At 40.7% G+C, this 23,439-nt stretch overlaps 1 protein-coding gene across 4 annotated transcripts; it reads left to right on the top strand.

Annotated features, from left to right (window-relative positions):
• The first annotated feature begins 445 nt into the window (after nt 1–445).
• On the top strand, nt 446–23,275 carry pik3r5 (phosphoinositide-3-kinase, regulatory subunit 5). Of its 4 annotated transcripts, XM_082535337.1 has the most exons (19): nt 447–843; nt 8,742–8,857; nt 11,059–11,174; nt 11,295–11,363; nt 12,166–12,304; nt 15,708–15,777; nt 16,323–16,497; nt 17,178–17,346; nt 17,434–17,502; nt 17,699–17,783; nt 17,868–18,561; nt 18,752–18,871; nt 18,983–19,114; nt 19,287–19,380; nt 19,852–19,928; nt 20,363–20,456; nt 20,670–20,752; nt 21,283–21,398; nt 21,807–23,275. In XM_082535337.1, the coding sequence occupies exons 2-19, from the start codon at nt 8,758–8,760 to the stop codon at nt 21,955–21,957; spliced, it is 2,553 nt and encodes an 850-aa protein (XP_082391463.1). In that variant the 5' UTR covers nt 447–843; nt 8,742–8,757; the 3' UTR covers nt 21,958–23,275. The 4 variants fall into 4 exon arrangements, with proteins under 4 accessions (XP_082391460.1, XP_082391463.1, XP_082391461.1 ...); XM_082535334.1 differs by having other exon boundaries at nt 446–843; nt 17,699–18,561; XM_082535335.1 differs by lacking the exon at nt 447–843 and adding an exon at nt 1,371–1,530 and having other exon boundaries at nt 17,699–18,561.
• The last annotated feature ends 164 nt before the right edge of the window (nt 23,276–23,439 follow it).

Genomic DNA, 23,439 nt, shown 5'->3' with positions numbered 1-23,439 from the left:
TTTATATAAAAAATATACATATATTCTGTGTATTATGTAAAAATTACCTTTCTTTATAACTAGAAACTAAATCTAAATCAATGTTATATTCATTAACTTATATTATATAAGCTTTGGATCCAGATGCTGCTGTGCTGGTAGTGAGTGACAAGAGTTCTGAGCCGAAACGCAGACAGTGTTTACTGTCACTGGTTTGTTTAGCTTGCCACTGCATTTCCCTCTCTTTAAGAGAAGGGGAATTCAAAGTCACACAAATAGATAACATGTAAATGACAAGCAAATCGACAGGGGAAGTAAGGCTAGTGTTTCCCTGACAGAATGGGGTTTGCAGAGAAAATGAAAAACTCAGAGTCCGCAGGTTTGAGTAATTTCTCTGTCATTCAAAATAGTTATTTTTAACACTTGAATTTAAAAGACACCGAAAATACAGAAATACATATCTTGGGTTTAAGTGAACGTAATGTGCGCATAAAACGCACACATGAAGCGTGACTTCTTTTCCGAGGCCAACATCATGCACAGGTCTAGAAACACACGGATTACCACACAGTTCCACTTCCCAGCTCTACACTCTCAGCGGCAGCAGCAGCCGTCGTCATTGTGCTCACATGCGCCTCGCTCATACACTTCCTGTTTGCCGTGTTTGTGAGCCAGTTTTTGTATGTAAAGCGCAGAACGGCGTACGGCTCCGCTCTTTTTACCCAGGATGTGGGTTTGCCTATTAAATCGTGATGTGCGTGTTGAATGAATGGCAGCGACGCTGAACAGGAGACACCTTCCCTTGGATTTTTTGGACTTTTAAGACACGCACAGGGGCTATGGAGGCTGGCCAATAACCCACAGGTAAGACTGTGAAGAAGGAAATATTTTATTCTAAAGGCGACCAGCAGTGTTCCACTCGCAAATGGGTTAACTGTGTACAGATATGTTTGTGTTGAATTTCATGAACCTTTGATATATGACAACAGACTGTTTGTGTCACCTGTGCGCATCTACGTTTGCATCTAAGAGTCGACAGTTTATGACGCCGTCAAAGTGAAGCTGCTTCTGTCATTCATCTATTGTAATCTAGTTGTTCCTCATGTACGTGTGTTTTATGGCACCAGAGCTCGTTTCTCAGCAGTGTTAAAAACTGTTTTGTTTTCTGTCAGCATCAAACACTGATGGGAAACCTGTGATCTGACAGACCTCCACAGTCCTACCATTATGGTGACTTCTGCTTTTCTAGACTTTCTATGTGATTCATGCCTATAGTATTCAGTGAGGAAGTATAGAGATGCAGAAGCACGTGTTAGATGCCTGGATGGTGTCTAAAATATATGTTGTGATTTTTAGAAGGAGAAAAGTACTTGAAGCTAGTGGGACCAGGCGATCAGATGAAGGAAGAGTTGTGGGTCAGCACTTTAAGTTGCACCAATGAGCTGAAAGGTTTCCTGTCCTTGGGGTCATTTTGGTTGCCATGGAAGTCTATTGGAGTTTAACCAGGGATGCAAGCAAAGGATCCCGATTTACTCGAAGCTTCAGTTCAGGGTGAGAAGAAAGACCAAGTTTTTTTGATTGTCCACCCACAGAAATGCCACCAAGCAAACTGCTGAACTCGTGATACCTGTTACTGGGGAAAAAAAACAACAACCCTTTGCTGTTCACACATGGGTTACAAGTACAATACAATTAAAGGTCACTCGAGGAGCTTTTTGAATAAAGTGCCTAGTAATTTAGATACTTGTCACCAGTAATGTAATGATGTAGCTGCATTTGTCACACTGTGATTTTGAGTGATATTGAGAAGACAAAACAAAAATATAAGATAAAACTCACTTCAAAAAAGAGAGAAGATTTTTAGACATTCTGCAACATCACTTTTCCATGTTTTGGGCTGAGATTTTGCTTTTTACGTTGCGTGGCCTCAAGCAGACCCAAGTGATGCATCTAATCATATCAGTTGTTTGCAGTTGATGAGACTTCCCACATTTTCCTTTGAAGCTATGAAAGGTTTTGTATAACTTCCTCTGCATATGCAGAAATGATCCCTGGTGATTGTCTTCGCAACCAGATTCACCAGAAATGATCTGCTGTGTTTTTAGGTCAGGATTGTGATCTTTGTAGGCGTTCTATTTGTGACTGGAGTCATGTTTCAGGCGTACGCATGATTTACCCACTACCCCATGTCACAATTTTCTCAAGAAAGTTAAAAAATGAAAAAGAACTACAAGCTACTCCGTGCTTCCACCCCACCCATTAGATGATGACATATTTGTTCTGCACAACGGCAGGAAGGGATCATCTATTTTTCATAGAAATAGTCCAATTTCACAATCGAGTTGGAATACAATCACTCCTATGTTGAGAAATAATAACTGCTGGAGCAGCTCGCGGACCATTTGTTGTATCGAAGAACACGGACAATCAAGCCTGTTGATTTGTGGGTATGAGATTGTTGACCACAATTTCACATCTAGGAGGGTTGACTGCAGAATCCTACCGCTAAAGTGTGTTATTCGTCAAATTGTTTCCTGTTTGTCTCTTTAAGGCTTTGATATCAGTAAAATCTTCGTGCTCACCTTTACGACACATACTTTGAGGTCAACACCCCCGGGTGTGTAAACACATGCATCTGTTAGCATTCACTATACATATACTATATACTGTTGTATATAGTTAGAACACAGACAAACATTCCTATATACTGACTATGCTGCCTATATGCTGTTGTATATAGTATATATAGTTTTTGTTATTTTGTTTGTTTGCTCAGTCTTGTTTGCAGTGCTTCTACTGCCTCCTCTGAGTTTCATAATCTGATATTAAAGAACCTGATATTTGCATTAAAATTTTCATATGTTTATCAGTGTTTATTCAGGAAGTGAAAACCAAAGTTTACATAGAGTGACCAAACAGGCCCTTTGTTTTGCTGCTGTAATTAGCAGCACAACAGCATATGTGTGCATCTCGTTGCATTATTAGTATAAAAGCTGATGATTCTAAACAGCCGTGCACATGCACGCAGAGCTGAAGAGCAAGTTCACCTTCATTATTTCCTAATGAGGTATTTTCTAGATGCTCTAAAGTAGGAAATACAGCATAATAGCATTAAACAAAAGCCACATCCACACAGTGTTACTTTTTGACCTGCTTAGCTTATATATAATGCCAAGTGGTCACCGGTAGAGGTTGTTTGGACTAAAGGGAAGCACTTAATTACAACAGAGCTTTGGAGTTGGACTGCTGTTATTTCCTAAAGCCATAAGAGGCAGGTTCACATCCACTAGGTCAGGGGAAGAGAGTAAGGTTGGATGTGAATATTGAAGTTGTGAAAGGGTTTGGGGCTGGGGTGAGGGTGATGGTGGGGTGTGTGACTGTCAATTAAAATGAGAGGCACGCATGTATTATGCACATATATACACAGAGATCTCGTCCCTGGTCTGTGGGAGTATATCTAAGAGTCTGATCACACCACAACAATAGAGAGGCACCTGCTTCCTCAGCGACGCAGGGAAGCTATCTTCCTGTTAGGAAGCATTCGGTAATGGGATCTGTGGGAGACATGGGAAGAGGTCCGTGAGGAGATGGAGGGAGAGGAAAAAGAGGACATTGTGAGAAAGAGAGGGACGCAGGCTGAGGTGAAACGTTGGATGCGCTGTGGGAAGTTTGATGAAAAACCCTACAAGAAGCACAAGTGAGAAATGGGCTTATAAAGGGAAGATAACCGGGTGGCGGGGGGGTGTTCACTCTACACAAAAACCAGTATGTAAGAACAATGTTAATGTCATCGTGACAAAATCAAAACCCAGAATTCATCCTTTGGATTTCATACAGAAGCTGTTTCTGTTTGGATCAGCTGTTGCTTGAATGGCCGGCTTTTCTCAGTGTGGAGCAGGCAGGTAAGAGAAAGGAAAAAGGAACTAAACATTTGTGGGTGGAATAGTGGTATAGTCTGGTGGTTTGGGGATGCTATTATTGACAGAGCGGGGAGTCTATCAGAGTCAAACATTGGCTAAAAGCTTAAAAGATATCTCTGTGAGAGATTACCATTTGGTTGTATGTTGATCTCCTGATGGTAGACAGAGCTATCAGTTAATGTTTTCCTAGTTTGTTTCTTCCTAGAATAGATTGCTTCATGCAGATGTTGAAGATCAAAACATGACACCATCCGTGTTTTTAGTGCATGAACCATGCTTATTTTTTATTTTTTAAGCTCTTTAAGGACTGTCTCTGTAACATAATGCTTACTTCGCTTTACGTTTTTGAAAACTAGCTCTAAACCATAGAAACACTGCTTGTTGTTGTCAGAATGTAAGCCATGAAAAAGTGGAAGTGACCTTGTTGACTCTTAGGGATGTACTGCATACATCCTCTTATGAAACACCACAAAGTCGCTGCATTTGCAACATGACTAGCAGGTCTATGTAAACAACTTCGATGACGCTTATGGTTGAATTTTGCTGCAAAAATCCCTGTAGTTGCATAAGCCCAGAAAATCCGCAACAATCTGGATGTGGTATATAGCTGTTTTTGCCGTATTTCTATTATAGTGTTTATGATTTCCACTGACAGGTTAATAGTTCAGCAGACACCCTCACTGTTTTTAAGATTAATAATAGCTGGATGTACATCTTACATTGCAAAAGGGTGTGTGATGGCAGCTTCCTAAAATATATCTGACTTTTCTTTGAGAAGAATACCAAACAAAAGCTTAATCATCCATGTTTGGTAAAAGAGTACTGAATAAGTAACATAGAGGGACTATACCAGTTGGTTCTTTCATATGTAACACTTTCACTGCATCATACAGTGCTATCATCTCTTTTATTACCTTTACGTGTCCTCATTGAACGCCACGTTGGATGTAAGAGTCATTACAACTTTAATTTATTAGTTCCTTCCACATCAACTGGGCTCATATCCAGCTCTGTCCAGCCCTGACAATTACCGGAGCACTCAATACAAGGATCCAACGCACACGGCTCTGTAGTCCTGCTCAGTGCCGCTGGGACACTTTTAGAGACAATACATCTCTGGGGAGGAGGGACGGCTGAGAAAAGTGCTGCATGGTGGTTTTGTTTATGCCTAGAGCTGAAGGTATTGTTATTGAATGGTAACTTTAGGAAAGTGGAGTGCTGTGGGATAATTGAGTTTCATTCATCTGGCCTCCTGAACTTGGGATTTGCATGAACTTCCTGACCCGTGCCTATGGCAAGGTTGGAAGTTTGGATGTCAGTGCTGTGCATCTGTACTTAAGCACGAGTTGTGAGTAAAAATAAGGACAATTGTTTGGGGAAACAATAGCGCACATTTTCCTAAAGGTGTTTTGTGCTGTGCTGTGTTGTCAATGTCCACAGCACTGTTCCCTATGAGTTGTTGTGGCTCATAGGGAACAGTCTGACATTTTGAGAAATATCCTTGTTAACTTGCTTGTTAGATGATGATCAACTATTGTTCTGGTTCATAGGTTAATATAAAAGTCACTTAAATACAAATTTACAGTTGGTATCTAAATGTTTTAGCTCATTATGGAGACTGGAAACAGGAAGTGCACTTTCCTTGGTTCTTTCCAAAGATAAAAAACTGCCAAATAGTATCATCTTGTTTAGCTAATCCAAGAAAAAGAGAGGCGTAAAAGCAAGCTGTTTGTTCCGTATCTTCCATAAGGTCATTATAGACATTTATCATTATGACGTCTTTCTTCAACAGATATTATTTTTTTTACACATCTTTTGTGGACACATACAAGCATGTGATTCAGTCTGTGTTAATCCAAGTTAACCAGCTGCTGCCCGTCTAACTCTGGCCAAGAAACAAGCACATTCCCAAATGCCAGCCTGCTCTCAAGCATACAGACTGTTGGTGGCCAGGGTTGTGTTTAGGCTGTGGGGACTTAAATCTAGTTTCACAAACACTAACAAACTTTCCCTTCCTGGGCAATGTCTTAAGTACTTGAATTGCAGACATGTTTTACTGTTACTCTAGAGTGGGGTTACTAATAGACTAACTAGCATTTGATACATGTCAGAAAAAATCTCCAGGTAATCAGTGTAACTCAACTTCCTGTCCTCTGAAGTCAAGGATAAACAGTTATGTGCTTATGTGTGTCAGTGTGTGTCAGTTAGAGTTATTAGGCGTGTAGGTGTATAAAGATCAAGTGAGTAATTTGGTAACACCGTTCATCTGTCAGCCAGCATGTATTTCTAGCTTTCATCTGAAGTGGGGAATTTGTGAACCTGTCAGGGGAAATTTTGAGGAGATATAATCAGACACACAGCTTGATGTCATTACTCATTTCTGGTCCTGGTCTACCATCACTCCATAACCATTCTTGTTGAAGATTACACTGACTAAAAAAAATGTGAATGTGAAATCAGTGTGGAAAAAAAGCCATTACTACTAAATGAAAGTTATTTTTTTTCTTGGTACTGTTGACACCGGTGATGTTTCTGTACACAGCATGCTGATAGTTTTTTTTAAACTTTGGCACATTCAGATTTCACTTAAAGGAATAAAATGACTCTTGAAGGACAAACTCGATTAAGCTGTTGAGCGTTTCTGTCGGGGGGAGGTAGAAGATCTGATTGGTTGCTCTGTTTCTAAAATTGTAAATCTTCTAAAAGCGCTGTCGCCTTCATTTTAATTTTAATTTAATTTTTGTTTTTACAGAAGTATTTGTTCTGCTTCTTATATTTGGATGTTTCCTCATGCTTGCACATGCATTTATTGCATTTCCAAATTCTTAAGTGAGTCAGGAGAAACGTATTGAGGAGATACGTAATGCATTATCAGCAAGCTTATTTCTGACCATGTTAAACAATCTTTTTCCAACATTAACTATGGAAAACGCGCCTGTTCTATGTGTACATGCATTAACAAGTTAGAAGCTGTTTATTGGTTTCAATAATACATTTAGGCCCCAAATTATTGAATATGTTAACCCTAAAACTAGAGTATTGCACATGAAAATGTCTCTCATGCCTCTCTCGTCAATGCAACCGATACAGAGCTACTTTTATATATTAATTAACTAGTTGCGTATGCTTCTGGAGCTCGAACTCATTGTCCAGCCAGCCAACTTTAAGCTTGTTTACATCCTCTTTTAATAGATCGTAGGTTAGTTTCCTCTTCCCATTACAGAGGCTGGTCATGTGTGAGTTTGCTCATGCAGATTATTTGGGAAAAACATGTAAAAATGCATATTCAGCAAGAAATGCTGATGTTTCCCCCAAAATGTTCAAAAAGCTGTTGTCTAACCTGGATATGAAAACCATCTGTGTAATACAACATATCACACAGCTGGGGTCATCATTGCATCTAATGGGGTCATTACATGCAATTAGGTCATGGTAACATTGTGTAGCTGGACTCTGTTATGGGAAGTCTGGAAAAATCTAAGAATAATTAGATTCATACCATGCCATGGTGAGTTGGATGCAACTAAGGGTGCTTGAAAACCCATGGTTTTCCTGACAAATTATGAGAGAGTGCACTTTTTGTTGTATCGAAAGCAACAGGCTTCTTTGAAAATGGTTTCTGTGGCTATTCCTAATAAGAGTACAAGCTGGCCCACACAGAAACACCTGTTTAATTTGAACTGAAAGGCTAGATCGGGAAATTTTATAGTTGCCCGTGAAAAGAGATGTTCACTTTACCGTTTTCAAACCTATGAACTACTTTCTTCTTTATAAACTGTTTGGTTAGCGGTTAGGTCCAGTTTTCAGCTCTGAAATTGTGTCGTTAACCTTCTGCCACCACAAATGTTGTTCTTCTACATATAAAAACATCCAAGAATTACAAGTGACTACTCAGCCCATTTTAATTTGACTGGCGGACGCCTGTGTTTTTCCTTACGCATATGTCTTATGAGATGTGTTCATAACAGAACTGAAACAGCTTGCCACACCTGGGTTGTCCTCAGTTGCTGCATGAAAAACAGCCAAACGCGCTGATAAACTGAAAGTTTAAAAAAAAAAGTGAAGTTCAGTACATCCTCATGAGTCAGTGGTAAAATATGACGCATATTTTTGTCATACAGGAATTCTATAACAAGCTCTTCCTCGCCATATCTCTCTCATTTATAGGATTGCAGAGTGTGTGTGTGTGTGTGTGTGTGTGTGTGTGTGTGTGTGTGTGTGTGTGTGTGTGTTAATTTTAAAATCACTTCGGGCTGGGGGGTTTTCTTTTATCCTGTTAAAAATGGTGAAAATTGTTTGCTTTCCAGTTTGTTTTCCTTTAAAATTTTCTCAGTCAAAGCTTGTTGAGCAATATGTAATGTCTTAAATCCAGAAATTCCCATCCTTGTACAATGTAACTGCTGAATACACTATAACTGAAGCAGGTCTGCTTAAAACCGTTGTATTAAAGTGGTCACAGATCCATTTAAGTCTTTAGATAAATATGGCTGCTTTGAGGCAGCGGAGGTTTCTGTCAAATGTGTTTAGGACATTTCAGGAACTATAGCAACAAAACAGTGACACAAATAGCCCTGTGTCTGTTTTCCTTACCACTTAGATTATGGTTTGTGTATCTTCTTCTGACTGATTTTCATACTTGCCGAGTGAACTGCCTTCATGCAAAGTAAATGCGATAACACAACACACTGTTGAGGAAAAGAGAGGAGCATGTGTGTACGTTTGCATGGGAACATTATGCATGAATGTATTTGAAGATAATCTTCCACAGAAGACATTAAAGGGCATTGAGATGCTTATCATATTTCGGTGCTTAATAATCATCTCTCTCCTGCCTCTTTCCAGAACCTGAGTGGTGAATATGCAGCACACCTCTTGTACAGAGGACCGGATCCAGCATGCTCTGGATAGGTGTCTGGATGGACTGCGGCAAAGTCCCACAGCAGCACATCACTGGAACGGTAAGATCCTGCAGTTTTACCAAGGACTTATAGGATCACCGCTAAGATCTGGTTATAAAAGAAGGTTATAATCAGACAGCTGATCCTGTGAAGCCTTAAAAAGCTTTTCTTGGACAAACGCCATCCTCTGAATTTTACAACACCATTTTTTTAATGTGCATCTTTTTAGAGATGTACAGAGCAAATGCTTGGTTGTGCTCCTATCTGCCATGGCAATATAATCACATCATTTGTTTTTGTTAGTGTCGTCACTGCACCAAATATCTTTTAATCTTTATTATTTTTATTCTGAGATAAAGCCACGAGGAGCCTGATTCAGAGTTTCATACACAGAGTCTGAACTCTGTGTGCACAGATATAATTGTTACATTTGTTATATGGAGTTATATTGGTCGCAGCTCATTCTGTCTCTCACTTCACCTCCTTGTATTGTGACTTGTATTGGTTCACTGGCATAGTTTACTGGGACAAAATGTGTGGGTAAGCCATCGTAAATGTCAATAGTTCTGACTAACTAAATCGTATCACGGCATTAACCATGGCTCTTGTTAATATGTTTGTTGTAAGTTTTGTAATTTTATCTGCTTACAGCAGGTTTTTCAGTCTAAAGTGCCATACAATGAACAGAAATCGTTCATTACAGGCGTTCATTTAGAGTGTGGGGTCAAAATTCTGTTTCTAGGAAGGTAAAGGCACCACATTTTCTCAGAAGTATCAACCTCTAGCAAGCACATTTGGACATGTGTAACATGTGGTGTTGACAGAAAAAGTTGTTTGTTCACGAGCTCTTAACACAGGGACTGTGCGCGACATACGCTCAGAAGAGTCTGAGCTGCTTGTTGATGACACTGTTGCTGAAAGATCATTGGTGGAGCACACTATTGGGTGTTGAAGGAAGTTGTGTGAATAGACAGCTGGGAGGAAGTGGTGGTACAGACCGCAGCGTGTGTGTGAGGCATCAGAAGCAGGAGGTACTGTGATGCAGAGTATAAAAACAGGGCGGAAGATCAAACTGGCATCGGCCTCCGCACGTCAACCAGTGTCAGATAGAATGACGCATACCTGTGCAAACTGATCGGTGGTGATGATGTGATTTTGGCATTTAAAACGTGACCTGAAGGTCTTAGTTTGGTGTTCTAGTTTCATCATTCGTTTTTTCCAATTCAGAGCTTTTATTTTTATTTTTGAAATGCATTGACCGGATAAACTTCCAGGGATATGTAATGTGCTACATTCACGTAAACGTCCACATGTTGAGCACAAGCCGTCTACTGAAGCACTGATGTATTACATTCTGGATCTTAACAGGATCATTCAAAACAGGCAGCTGTATTCCCATAACCAGCAATATTAAAAAAGACTAGAGCTCCCAAGTGGTTAGGTGTGATCATGATGCAAATAGCGCACTGCTTTTTAGAGATGTTAGGTAGCGCACTTGGATGCAAAGGCCTGTTTATAGGACGGCATTTGTGTTTGACTGCTAAAGCTTTAATTCCTTAGATTGATGTGCAATCTAAGTCACGGAGATCGAGGGATCATATCAAAATAACATGCTTGTGAGGAGTCAGGTGTCATTTTCAGTTGTTTTTGTGACTGTGATACACCACACTCAAAAAAACAGATCGGTGTGGTTTGAAATACTGTATTCACAGATCTACTTTGTTGTTTTTAATTCAGGTTTCTGTTTCACACTGTAACAGAAAACAGTAAAACATTATTATGTATACCAAAAGCTTTATATTGAGACTTTTGATAAAAAGTTAATTGATTATCTGGGACTTGCCAACTGCACTTTTACCAAATTACCCTTTGTGAATAACCTAGTGCAAAATAAATCTTTCAAACTGAGATCTTATCTTGTTTTTATTTTATTTTTTTCTAACAACAGGAAATCCATCCTGTCGTATTTGTACATACACAAACATCCTTAGTGAAACAGTGAACAAAAGGTGATAATACACACCTATGATACGCACCAGAAGTGACAGCTTGAGACTTCAAAAAGCTGTTGGGTGTTTTTTGCAAACCAGTGTCAGAGCCTAGCACAATATTGTCCAGTGCCTTGTTTCATTACCACTATGGGGTACGTTTGATGGCTACTAAAAATATGTAGAAAATTAGAATCGTAGCATTAGATATTAAATATGTGAGAATGTCAAGCATATATGTTGTTTATAGCTGTAAAAACGCATGTATTGCAGTGCTGATGTGCTCAGTGGGACAGTCAATGAACCGATGGAGCCTGGAGGAGCTGGTGAAGAGAGATCCGGACAACTTCATCATCCTTTTACAGCAGATCATCAGGAAGACCCGAGAGGTGAGAGGTCAAGGAGAAAAGATGTATTAATCATTGATGAATGAATGCTATAATAATCAAAAGTCTACATTAACTAATCCTTACTCGCTTTATGTTGTGTTCATCTGTTCGTGCGATCAGGTTCAGGAGCAGTGTCAGTATGAGCTGGTGGCTCCTCTCGCTATCATGTTCTCCTCCACGCTGTTGCAGGTACAGCTTGTCTAAAAACAGATGTTATCAAAATATGTGACCTTTCTTCACCTCTCAGTAGCATTCAGAGTGTTCCAAGATGGTATGAGCTTTCTCCATCTTAAAGTTCAGTTAGTTTCTCAATTCAATCCCCTGTGACGTATGTTCAAGCAGTTACAGGATAATTACATAATACTAGAAACCGTAACAATGAAAGATGTGAAAGGAAGCCTTTTCATCATGCAGAAATCATGCCTACAGAAAACCTTTGATTTATCCGTTTATTCTTTCTTGCTAAATATTTTATTTTACATATATTTTTGTAATATACAACAAATGAACAACCATAGTATGACCCAAACATGACAATAAGATATGTAATACATTTCATTTCCTGAAAAAAGAGCAGAACTGAAAAGAACAGTTTTGTATTGCTTTGTGTTTCCACCTCTTATGAACTAATACATCCCACTTAATGGACCAAATGGCTCCAATTAAAAGCATTCTCTGATCCCTCTGGATCAAATTATGATTGTTGATCAGCCAGTTGCTCCAAAAGAAAATGGTCTTTCCGTATTGGATCAGTTAGGCACAGTTATTCACTATATAAATAACAAGTTATTTAAATAATTCATCGAGGTTTTATATAAAACAGAGTAATAGTTTGAGTTATGCTTCAAAGCTTCTAGATTGTAGAAGTAGAACTGAATTATGAACAATTATGATAATCGTAGTTTCAGTATGTTGTTGGTCTTCTGAGATGGATCTTGCGGTCTACAGAGCTCCTGTAGAGTAAAAACATCTTTTTGTGCTTTGGTCTTAGACACCGTACTGCACTGATAACACAGACCTGCTGGAGGAAGCCATGGATGTGTTTTGCCATTTCCTCACATGGCCTGAACCCTACTGCAGTGTGTGTAAAAAGCTTCTCTCCACAATACAGCTAGAAATGAAGGCCCCAGGTAAATATGGAGAATGTTGTTTATTTTTTGTGGTCCTTCTCTTCTTTATGTGTCTGTTTAATTCACACATCTTTGCCCTCTTAGACATATTATGCTTAATTTACCTCTTGCTTATCCACCTGTTGTAACTGTACTCCCCCTAGTGATAAGTCAAAGAAATGCATTTAGGATAACGCTTGGGGGGGAAAAAGAGCTCTGCTTGTAGCGTGTACACCTGACAGAGGCAGGATGATGACGTGGTTTCAGGTTTAAGAGAAACTTCTTCATTCTAACTGGATATTGTTTGAAAACGGATGTAGTATCAGCATTTACAGAAAGCAGAAACCACAAATGAGTGAGGAAATTCAGCTGAATGGTCAGGTATTTCAAAAGATTAAAAAAACAAAACAACAAAAGACGACTTAAGATAAGATAAGATAAGATAAGATAAGATAGAACTTTATTAATCCCTCGGGTGGGTTCCTCTGGGAAATTCGATTTCCAAAAAAGCACAGCACCGACAGAAGTTACAGAGTTATACACACACACATATATATATAAATACAGAGACAATATAAATAAAATATACGAAGGGGATAAATAGAATAAATAGGAATAAAAATAAAAATACAAGTGAATTGCACATTTCAAGTATTGAGTCTATTGCACCGTTGACTATTTACAAAAGTATTGCACAAAAGGTATTGCACAGTGAGGTGAAGAGGCACTACAGCTTAGTTGTTCCCTCCTTTGTCCTCCTGTTTCCCCTCCCTCTCCCCTCCAGAGAGGAGTTAAACAGTCTGATGGCGTGTGGGACAAAGGAGTTTTTAAGTCTGTTAGTTCTTGTCTTTGGGAGAAGCAACCTGTCACTGAACAGACTCTTCTGATTGTTTATGGCCGTGTGCAGAGGATGCCTGGCATTGTCCATAATGTCCATCAGTTTCTTTAATGTCCTTTTCTCTGCCACTGTCACCAGAGTGTCCAGCTTCATGCCGACCACAGAGCTAGCCCTCCTGATCAGTTTCTCCAGCCTGGATGAGTCCTTCTTTGCTGTGCTGCTCCCCCAGCACACCACAGCATAGAAAAGTACTCCAGCAACCACCGACTGGTAAAACATCCTCAGGAGCTTCCTGCAGATGTTAAAAGACCTCAGCCTCCTGAGGAAGTACAGTCGGCTTTGGGCTTTTTTATACAGGTGCTCTGTGTTGCATGACCAGTCCAGTTTATTGTCCACCCACAGCCCGAGGTACTTGTACTTGTTGACCACCTCCACCTCCTCCCCCTCTATCTGAACCGGCAGTGGACCTGCTCTAGACCTCCCGAAGTCCACAACCAGTTCCTTAGTCTTTGAGGTGTTGAGTTGCAGGTGGTTTGTGTGACTCCATGCGACAAAGTTCCTCACCAGACTACTGTACTCCTCTTCCTGATCATCCCAGATACACCCCATGATGGCTGTGTCGTCTGCAAACTTCTGAATGTGGCATAATTCAGAGTTGTAGCAGAAGTCAGAGGTGTACAGGGTGAAGAGAAGAGGGGACAGCACAGTTCCCTGTGGTGCTCCTGTGCTGCTGACCACTGTGTCAGACGTGATGTCCTTCAGCCTGACGTACTGTGGTCTGTCGGTGAGGTAGTCGGAGATCCAAGCCACCAGGCAGGGGTCCACCTCCATCCTGTTCAGTTTTTCTTGAAGCATACAGGGCCGGATGGTATTAAAGGCACTGGAAAAGTCAAGAAACAGGATCCTGACCGTGCCTTTTCCCCCATCCAGGTGTGAGTGGGCTCTGTGTAGGAGGTACAGGATGGCATCCTCCACTCCGACACCCGCCTTGTATGCAAACTGTAGTGGGTCCTGGGCATGTTGTACCTGTGGTCGGAGGAGGTTGAGGAAGAGCCGCTCTAGAGTCTTCATAAGATGTGACGTCAGTGCCACCGGTCGGAAGTCATTCAGCTCATTGGGCCGGTTCTTTTTGGGGACCGGGACGATGCAGGATGTCTTCCATAGGGCGGGCACTCTCCCCAGTCGCAGACTGAGGTTGAAGACTCGTTGTAGCGGCTCCCCAAGTTCAGCAGCACACGCCTTTAGCATCCTAGGACACACCTTGTCTGGGCCTGCTGCCTTTCTGGGGCGAAGCTTCCTCAGTTGTCTCCTGACCTGATCCACTGTGACACTGGGAGATGTTTGGGAAGAGGGGAGGGGGGGAGATGTCTTGCTGCTGAGAGAGGGATTGGAGGAGGGGGGTGTCATGGTGTCAGGAAGGGGGGGAAGCGAGGGAGGTAGGAGAGTGGGGAGAGGACTCTGTAGTGAAGGTGAGGGTGGGGGGGTTGTGGGCTGGTCAAACCTGTTGAAGAGTTGTTGAGTTCGTTTGCCTTCTCCACAGTCCCCCCCACTGTGCTTTTCTTGGTGTTGTGGCCTGTGATGGTTTTCACACCATTCCAGACCTCCCTCATATTGTTCCTCTCCAACTTCTGCTCCACCTTCCTCCTGTAGGTGTCCTTTGCTTCCCTCAGGCAGCGTTTCACCTCCCGCTGTGCTGCCTTCATCTCCTCCTTCACTTTGCTCCTGAAAGCCTTCTTCTTCATGTTGAGGACAGCTTTGACTTCCTGTGTTACCCACGGTTTGTTATTAGGATAACACCGTACCGTCTTAGCAGGGGCGACCGTGTCCACACAAAAGTTGAGGTAGTCTGTAAGACAGTGTGTCGCCCCCTCTATGTCCTCACCATGTGGGCTCAGGAGCACATCCCAGTCTGTGGTGTCATAACAGTCCCTCAGAGCATCCTCCTTTTCTGGGGTCCATCTCCGGATGGAGCGCGTTGTGACCGGCTGCCTTTGGACGAGGGGTGTGTATTGTGGCTGTAGGTAAACCAGGTTGTGGTCTGACTTCCCTAGTGGGGGGAGGGGGGTGGCTCTGTATGCATCTCTCACATTAGCATACAGTAGGTCAATTGTCCTGTTGCTTCTTGTGGGACAATTCACAAACTGGTGAAAAGCAGCCAGAGTAGAGTCCAGTGTGGCATGGTTAAAGTCTCCAGATATAATAATGAAAGCCTCGGGGTTTTGTGTCTGAAGTCTTGCTGTGACTGTGTGTATTTTCTCACAGGCAGCTGTTGCGTCGGCCCTCGGAGGGCCGATTTGTGAATGAGTGTTAGCTGGTGTAGTGTTTTGGTGTGTATTTGTTGTTCGGATAAGGTCACAGCCAGAGGTACCCATACCTCATTTATTCATTTCAGTTGACTTTAACCGTCCCGTGAGCAGCATTGGCTAATTTTAATGATTAACAATATTAACACTTCAATAATTTATTAGTAATTAGGTCATCAGTTACCCTTCATCTGCCTCTAGTTATTCCACCACAACATTTAATGTAGTCATGCTTTTTTTTTTTGGTGTCAATTCAAATGTTTGTGTTCTGTTTTCCAAACAGGAATTTCCTTTCAGAGACTGGTGAGGGACGAGCAGGGCTTGAACACATCCATCCAGTGCTCAAAAACCATGTAAGGCTTCCCTATGTCACTGCTCACTACGTTAAAGACTATAAAAATATAGAATATGCATGTAAGCATGTGCCTATGTAGAAAGAAATAGCATATACAGAAAAAAAAATTAGCCACAACTAGTCCAAGTGCTGGTGATATTTGATATCTGCATTTGCAAAGGTCCTATGCTGCATAAGCACACTGTGCTTTCTCTACCTTTGAAGCACTGCATGCAGAGGATGGTGTATGCTTAGTTCACTTTGGTGTGTTAACTTTGCACCTTCTGCTTTCTTGTGAAAAAGTTGCACAGCCATTCGTGCTGCATTTATCCGATCCCACGTGTAAAGTAACAACAAAAATAAACTACAGGTGCCATACTTAATGACACCATGTGTGATGTGTCATCTCAGTACTTTGAAAATCCCTTTCCATCCCCTTTTCTACCCACCAAACCTCATCATGACCATAGCATCCTGTTTGCATCGTGTCCTGCATACAGTGTATAGGTTGTGTACATTGTGTACAAGTCAAGGTTTTACTCTAACACTCCGTGTTGCTGACAGGACTGTGTTGCTGATGAACCCCAGTGAAGTTCCTGCTGACTTTGTTTCAGTGGCTGAGCAGCTCAGCTGCGTTCAGCACTCACAGAGAGAAACCTACATCACTTTGATTAAACACGCCTTCCAGTCCACACTAGGCACCAAGTACCCTCTGCACAGCATTCACAGAGCTCTGCAGGTAAGTGTGCTAAATGTACTGTTCTGCAAATATTGATTGTAAAAAGCTAGGAAACTTTGTGGTGTAGTACAAAACACACATTTTGTTATAGTTGGGTTGTTTTTTTTATTCTCATACAAGCTAAATAATCACATTGTTTCATTGTAACTAAATTCATTTCTTTTAGTAAGATATTTCATTCATTTTTAACCCACAGCTAATGGGAGAAAGTATTTTTTAGTGTACTCTAAACCTAACCTGAATGAATATGTTAATCTACCATTAACCATCTTTACTTTGAATTTCTGACATTACATTTGTTATATAAAGCTACAAAGACTTAAGTACATGCCTTTTTAATAGGTTTTGATGGTTAGATAAATGTAGTTTTTATCTTGGCTCTCCCCGCTGGCAGGAACAAAGATGTTCGTTGCTAAACTGAACTGAATAAAAGGGAAAAAGACTCTAGCGTACGTACGATATCGTCGTAAGGAGTTGCTTGTCAGTAGTTTTATGTTTGAAGAATGTTTTCAGGATGTGAGATATTTGCTTTGTAGTTCCAGCCCAAGATTTAAACTCTGAGATGGTTACTGTAGTTTGGAAATCTATAAATATTTATTAAAGGAAAATGTTATGACATCACATGGTCAAAACCTGTACTGTCCAATATGAGATTAATATGAGACCATGACTTTTTGCAGGAAAAACCTGTGAATGAGCTGGAGGAGATCTACTCCTTGGTAAGCAATGCCTTAGAGGCAGCTGCTACCATGAGTGAACCACTGAAGGGGCGGAGTCATGTCATCCAGGGACTGGAGAAACTCAGGGAGAAGATAAAGATCCCTGCTTCCAATGGAAGGAAGTCTGATGGTAAGGCTGGTTTTGGTAACTGGGGGGTTGGAGGTTGGAAGTGTGTTACATGGCACTAATCCGACTGTTATTTTGCTCTTCTCTTAGGAATGTTGCAGACGCTACCCCTGCCCACAGCCAAATGTTACATGTTTAACTGGGAAAAAGATAACTTTGGTAATAAACTCAACTTGTATTTATTTGTACTTCATATTTGGGAATAAACTTTTTCCTATTAGTTGACAGAGAATTTGTAAATCAATCTCTTAAGGATAGTTTTTCCTGGATCTTTCAGCAGGTGTTTTTTTCTCTGTTTTGATAGCTAAATTTAAATATTATTTTCTAAGTAAGATTTATATCCTGTTTCCTGCAGATGTTCTGAACACCCTTTTGGAACATGAAACTGGCTACCTGTCCACTAATGAGCAGGAAGAAGAGGGTGATATTGATGACGAGAGGTATGTGACAGAAATTGATGTGGAAGAAGACAAAGACGAGGAGGAGCATGGTGTTGAACCTTCTGCAATATCTATCATCCCTAGTGACTACCGCAACAGCCATCGTGCCTCTACCTTCTCCACGATCTCCTCCACATCCAAAGACTCCATGTTCTCCACCTTGTCTGTAGCCTCAGAATCGTACGCTCCCTCCCTTCTTTCTATCACCTCTGGAGCTGATAGTGACTACTTTGAAGATCCTGATGACTACATTTGCTCCTCTCCTGTCGCTGAAAAATGTTCGCCAAGGTCAACAAAAAGTTCAGCTCGACTAAGCCAACACTTCTACCGGCTTTTCATCAAACCCAAGAGCCCCCTTTCCCGGGCCAAAAGTTTAGGAAACACTGAATCGAAAGACCTTTTTGTGGTGCGAGAGAAGCGTTCCAACTCCCTGCCACAGCAGGTCAGATTACATATTCCTGAACCCTCACTCCAGCCACAAAGTCAAACCCTTAAACATGTCTGCTTCCGAAGGAGGCCTATTCTTAGCAGTGATGAAGACATTAAGAATATTACGCTGAGGGTGGTGGTATTTGGTGCTGATCATGTAGCGGGGAAGGTGGCCCGAGCATACAATGACCTCAGGAGAAAGGAGACTGCATGTCCACGTCTCAGCAGGGCTTTCAATCTTCAGTTCTACTTTGTGCCAGTGAAGAAAGACTCTGCAGTAATAGCAGCTCGGAGAGGTTCTAGTCCTTTAATTCAACCTGGAGCTTCAAAGGGAACAACCCTGTGTAACGTAAGTGCAAGAACACCACCACCAATATCAAATACAAGGCACAAGGTCTGCTTTAGACTAAGCTACCTGAGGCGTAGAGCAAAGAAAACATAATTTCAAGATGACTACAGAATGATTATTTGTGATTTTTTTTTGAACAGAAAGACAAAATGTCCATAAAGGTAAATGTATGACACTTTTGCTCATGCAGGACCACATGGGCATAGGGGACAGTACTAATGACATTGCCCATCTCCTTGGTATGCTGGATCCTTGGTACGAAAGAAACACCCTTAGCCTGCTTAACTTACCAGCCAACATCGTCTGCCAGGTATAACTGTAGTATAACTTTTCCACCACCAAGCCGAAGCTATCCTAAAGTCTGTTATTCCTGTTTATCCAACAAAGAATTTCACCATGTATCATAAACTCTTTGCTGCAGCAAACCTCAAAAACAGAGTCCGAGTCCTACGATAGCTCATATGAGCAGCGTCTACCCATCCTGGCCGACTTGGTCCTGTACTATTGCCGCTATGCTGCTCGGCCAACTCTAATCCAGCTCTATCAGGCTGAGGTTGGTTACACGTTAACACTTAAAATGCTTTTTTGGGGCTTTTTGTTCCCCTTTCTTGCAACTTCATTCACAAGTTTTTTTTTTTAGTATCAGAGAATGGCACTCTGCCACTCATTAACAACAAAACACAGTTTCATATTCAGTGAATAACGGAGGAACTTTGGTCTTGTAGCTGACGTTAGCTTGTGGAGAGCGGAGGACTGAGGTGTTCGTCCACTCCCTGGAGTTGGGTCACGCCGCAGGAACGCGAGCCATCAAGGCCATGGGTAAGTCAGACGCATGCATCAAACATTTGCATTTATACATAGCCTAGCAGCCACATTTCCTTACAGTGACATGGATTATCATTTATTATGAGGCTGAGACTACTAAATTTATAGTAGGGAAACAACTGCTTTTTTTTTCTTTTTTTTTTTACATCATGATTCACTTCTACTTTTCAAGTTTCACTTGTCAACACTACTTGCACTTCTGATTTTTAATTTCTTTGGAGAAGTTAAAGTTTAGGGAAATGTTTTTATGTCCTCTATCTGTTAGTTACTGTGCAAATGACCTACCCTTTGTTTCCATTATGTAAAAACTTATGACAACAGTGGCTAAACTACACAAATGTCTTTTTTTCCACACCAGGAAGTACATTTAAAAATATTTTGTAGACATATTGTTTTGTAGCCCTTTTAAGTACCGTGGATTAACAGTTTATGTGTGTACGTGTGCTTTTCTTTTTTTTTCTGTAGGTGCTGCCAGTAAACGTTTTGGCATTGATGGTGACCGAGAAGCAGTCCCTCTAACTTTGGAAGTTGTGTACAACAAGGTAGGATGGCGTTTGGGTTGTATCCCTAATTAAAATTTGTTTCATAAAGCTGTGTTATAAACAAATTTTATTTGTAATTATGACATCTTATCAGGAGAAAAACAAACAAACACTTTAGTGCAGTTTTCCACCGCCTTAAGAACTGGTTTAAGTTATATGGTCGCTTCTTGAGTCACAGGAGATGACGCATCAAACTTCTGTGACAAAGCACAAAGACTTGCACAAAGGTTTGGTCTTTGTGGTCATGTGGTCTGAACCATTAGAAATTGGTAAAAGTGACATCTCTTTGTCTTTCAAAATCGACACAGTCGTCTGGAAGCAGTCATGATCATATCTGTTTTTCTCATCTCCCAAAACTGGAGTGTTTTGGGTTTTGTTTTTTTTTTGTTTAAATAAAAGAGCCGTAATCTTACCCTACTTTTCCTCTCATTCAGGTTGTTATTAGCGGCAGAAGTCAGTGGAAGCGAGAAACCAAAGTTTGTACTTCAGTAAACTTAATCAAAGCATGCAAGAATCCTGAGGAGCTAGGTATGTAACTCTTTGTGTTTACCATTAAAAGTTATGTCTGTTCACAATTTCATTTCAGGGAAACACATTCCATTCTTCACTGTCAATTCGAATCATTCACTTTCTTATTCCCGTATTACTCAAGCTAGTTTTCTAATCGAAACCCTTTCTCAAGGTGAAAATGAACAAAATGTGCAAGTGTATTCTTAATTGACCTAAAATGATGTCTATCAGACTCAAAGATGGAGTGCCTGCAGCTGACAATGACTGAAGTCCTGAAGAGACAGAATGGGAAATGCAAAAAGGGCTACAACCAGGTGAGCAATACGTGATATCAGTCTGCCTTGGTGGTTTGTGGTTATGAAAGTGCAGCACCAATCTACTTTCGCAAACAGCTTTGCAGCACAGCCATCACTGAAGATGGAGTCCTCGATACACACTCGATTTCATCTCAAAATCTCGACTGAATATCTAGTCACACACGCAAGCATGTATGGGAACCGTTTACTGTCTGACACCGTGATGGAACAGAAAGCCACAACACACAAACAAGAACACATTTCTTTTGCTGGTGTGTGCTTTGGCAGTAGTATTGTTTTGCAGCACTGTATGCTGGTGTGTTAACCTAGTTTGGGTTTGGAGCGTTTATTTATAAGAGTTTTTAACCTCATCAGCAAAATGTAGACCTGATTAAATGATTGAACCCATCTGAGTTGTTTTCAATGCAGCTCGGTCGAGGTGTGAAAGTCGTGCGTGTTGTTTAAAAATGATTCCTTTTCGTGAAGTCTTGTTGGTTTTTGGTAAAATGTCTGTTCGTGACAATTTGCTCCTCTTATCACCTTTGCAGCAACTGACTGTGACTGAGGTGAAGGTGGACAAGGTGCAGGTCAGCGGTGTTGAAAACACAACTTTTGCTGTGTGCCTGGACCAGGATGAGAAGAAGATACTACAGAGTGTCACCAGGTTTGGAATGAAAATAAACACGTGCACCCAAATGAAAAGAAACCGGAAAGAAGCTATATGTGATGGTAGCTAATTGAGACAGGTTGTTTCACATCTACGTGGTCTACATGGTAACACAACCATACGTTAAGACACAGCTTTTTCTTTTCTTTTCTTTTTTTTTTTTGGGGGGGGGGGTGTTTAGAAGAAACATTTGTCAGAAAAAAATAGTTTAGAATCACAAAGACATACAAATTAGATTTTAGCTCTTGATTTGTTCTCGGAGCAGTTTCTCTCTCTCAGCTGCGTCACCATGGCCCTCTTTCCTCTCAGGAAACGTACACAGAAATGACAAAACCCACTTACAGTACACAGTCCTTGCAAATGTTTGTTTTTCTCTAACCATATATCTCCTTCTTTGTCATCCAGGTGTGAAATATCAGTGTGCTACAAACCTGACAGCTCCACTGACTGGAGGCTACGAAAATTCCAGGCCTCTGCTCAAATCCAGCCACTCCACCCGACCTTCTGCTCCCTCCTCTGCCTGCCCATAGTCACTTTTAGTGGGGCTCTTCCCTGAGACTGCCGACCACTGATCTGGGAAAGATGCTCTGCACTGTTGTGCATATTCTGTGAAACTAGAGACTAACTAAAGAGGATATTTTAATATTTTTTGCTAATTTTTATGAAGTACTTGGACAGATTCACATGATGGTGCCTTCGACCTGCAGTGGGGTGCAACATTTGGAAACATAAAAACAGGGATAGTAACAAAAGTCACCTGATTATTTTATTTTATTTTATGTTATTTTTTTATATATATTTACACGTACCAGAAGACCCAGGCAACCAAGAGACCGAGTTGATTGTGTGTTGTTTTCTTTGTACACAGCAGTCATTCTGTGTAATTAGGGAACACTTTGGGTTTCATTCATCAAGTTTCACTTCCTCTTTCTGCACTGACAGACAAACATGACTCCACCCACAGTCACATTAAAATATCCTCTGGGTAAACAGGGTGAATCTAGAGAGTCTTGGGTGAAAAGATACACAAACTAGCAACACCACATGCTGTGCTACCAGGCTCCTGGTGAGGGAGATGTTAAGACTGTGGTATATTGGAGTCAAAGTTTACCAACTTTTCTCTCTGGAAATCCATGTGGAGGTGTCTATTGGGGGTTATAATCAGATTAGGTGACAATATCTGAGAATGCACACTATTAGAGAATATGTAAATATTATTTTTGTAAATATTCTGCCGTGTACTATAACTTGAAAATCACATCATCATTTTTATGCCTGTTATACACAGTTATAACATTTCTCCTAAGGAGTTACACTGTACTGTTTTAACTGAAATTATAAGTATGACCAGCAGAGGGCCCCAGTGACTTTTTTATTTGACTTCACTTGAAGTACAGTGTACTTGGAATAAAGTGTCTTTGTAATTACTGTAACATATTTTATGAACGAAATGTTTTTGATTTTGTTTTTAAATAAGGACACCAGTAGGGGAAAAGGTGTTTAAAAATAGATTTGGATGTACACTTCCTGCATGAAAAGGAACTGATTCATTGCACTTTACACTCAGTAATCTGTGCAATTAAAATGTTATTGTTTTGTTAGTGTAAAGGGATAATATCCTGATGACTTGACTGACACTGAAATTGAAGCACTGCAGATTGGTATAATTAAATGACATGACAATCGAGCGAACAGGCGGTTAAATTAGGTACTTTTTGTGTTTAAATGTCAGATAAATGCATGACACCAGTGCCCTCCATCTACATGTGTCCTCTGATGAAAGTGTGATATTTCTTTCTGTAAATTATATTTGTCTATCTATGAAACATCTTCAATTCAGAGATCATTAAAATATGTATATGTCTGCAGAGTAAGTCGACTCAATTTATAGGCTACGTTTACAACATGAATGAACAGTGAATGAACAGAGCAACGTCGGACTGCTCTGAAACTGTAAGTGTTTCATATTATACTGCATGCCACGTCTGAGGTAAAAATGAATACCCTCTGAAATGCAGCGACACCCGTGCGGTCATCT

The sequence above is a fragment of the Aulonocara stuartgranti genome (genome assembly GCF_965226115.1).
Source record: "Aulonocara stuartgranti genome assembly, chromosome: 6".
Lineage (NCBI taxonomy): Eukaryota > Metazoa > Chordata > Actinopteri > Cichliformes > Cichlidae > Aulonocara > Aulonocara stuartgranti.
This window is presented reverse-complemented; position numbering and strand designations above follow the sequence as displayed.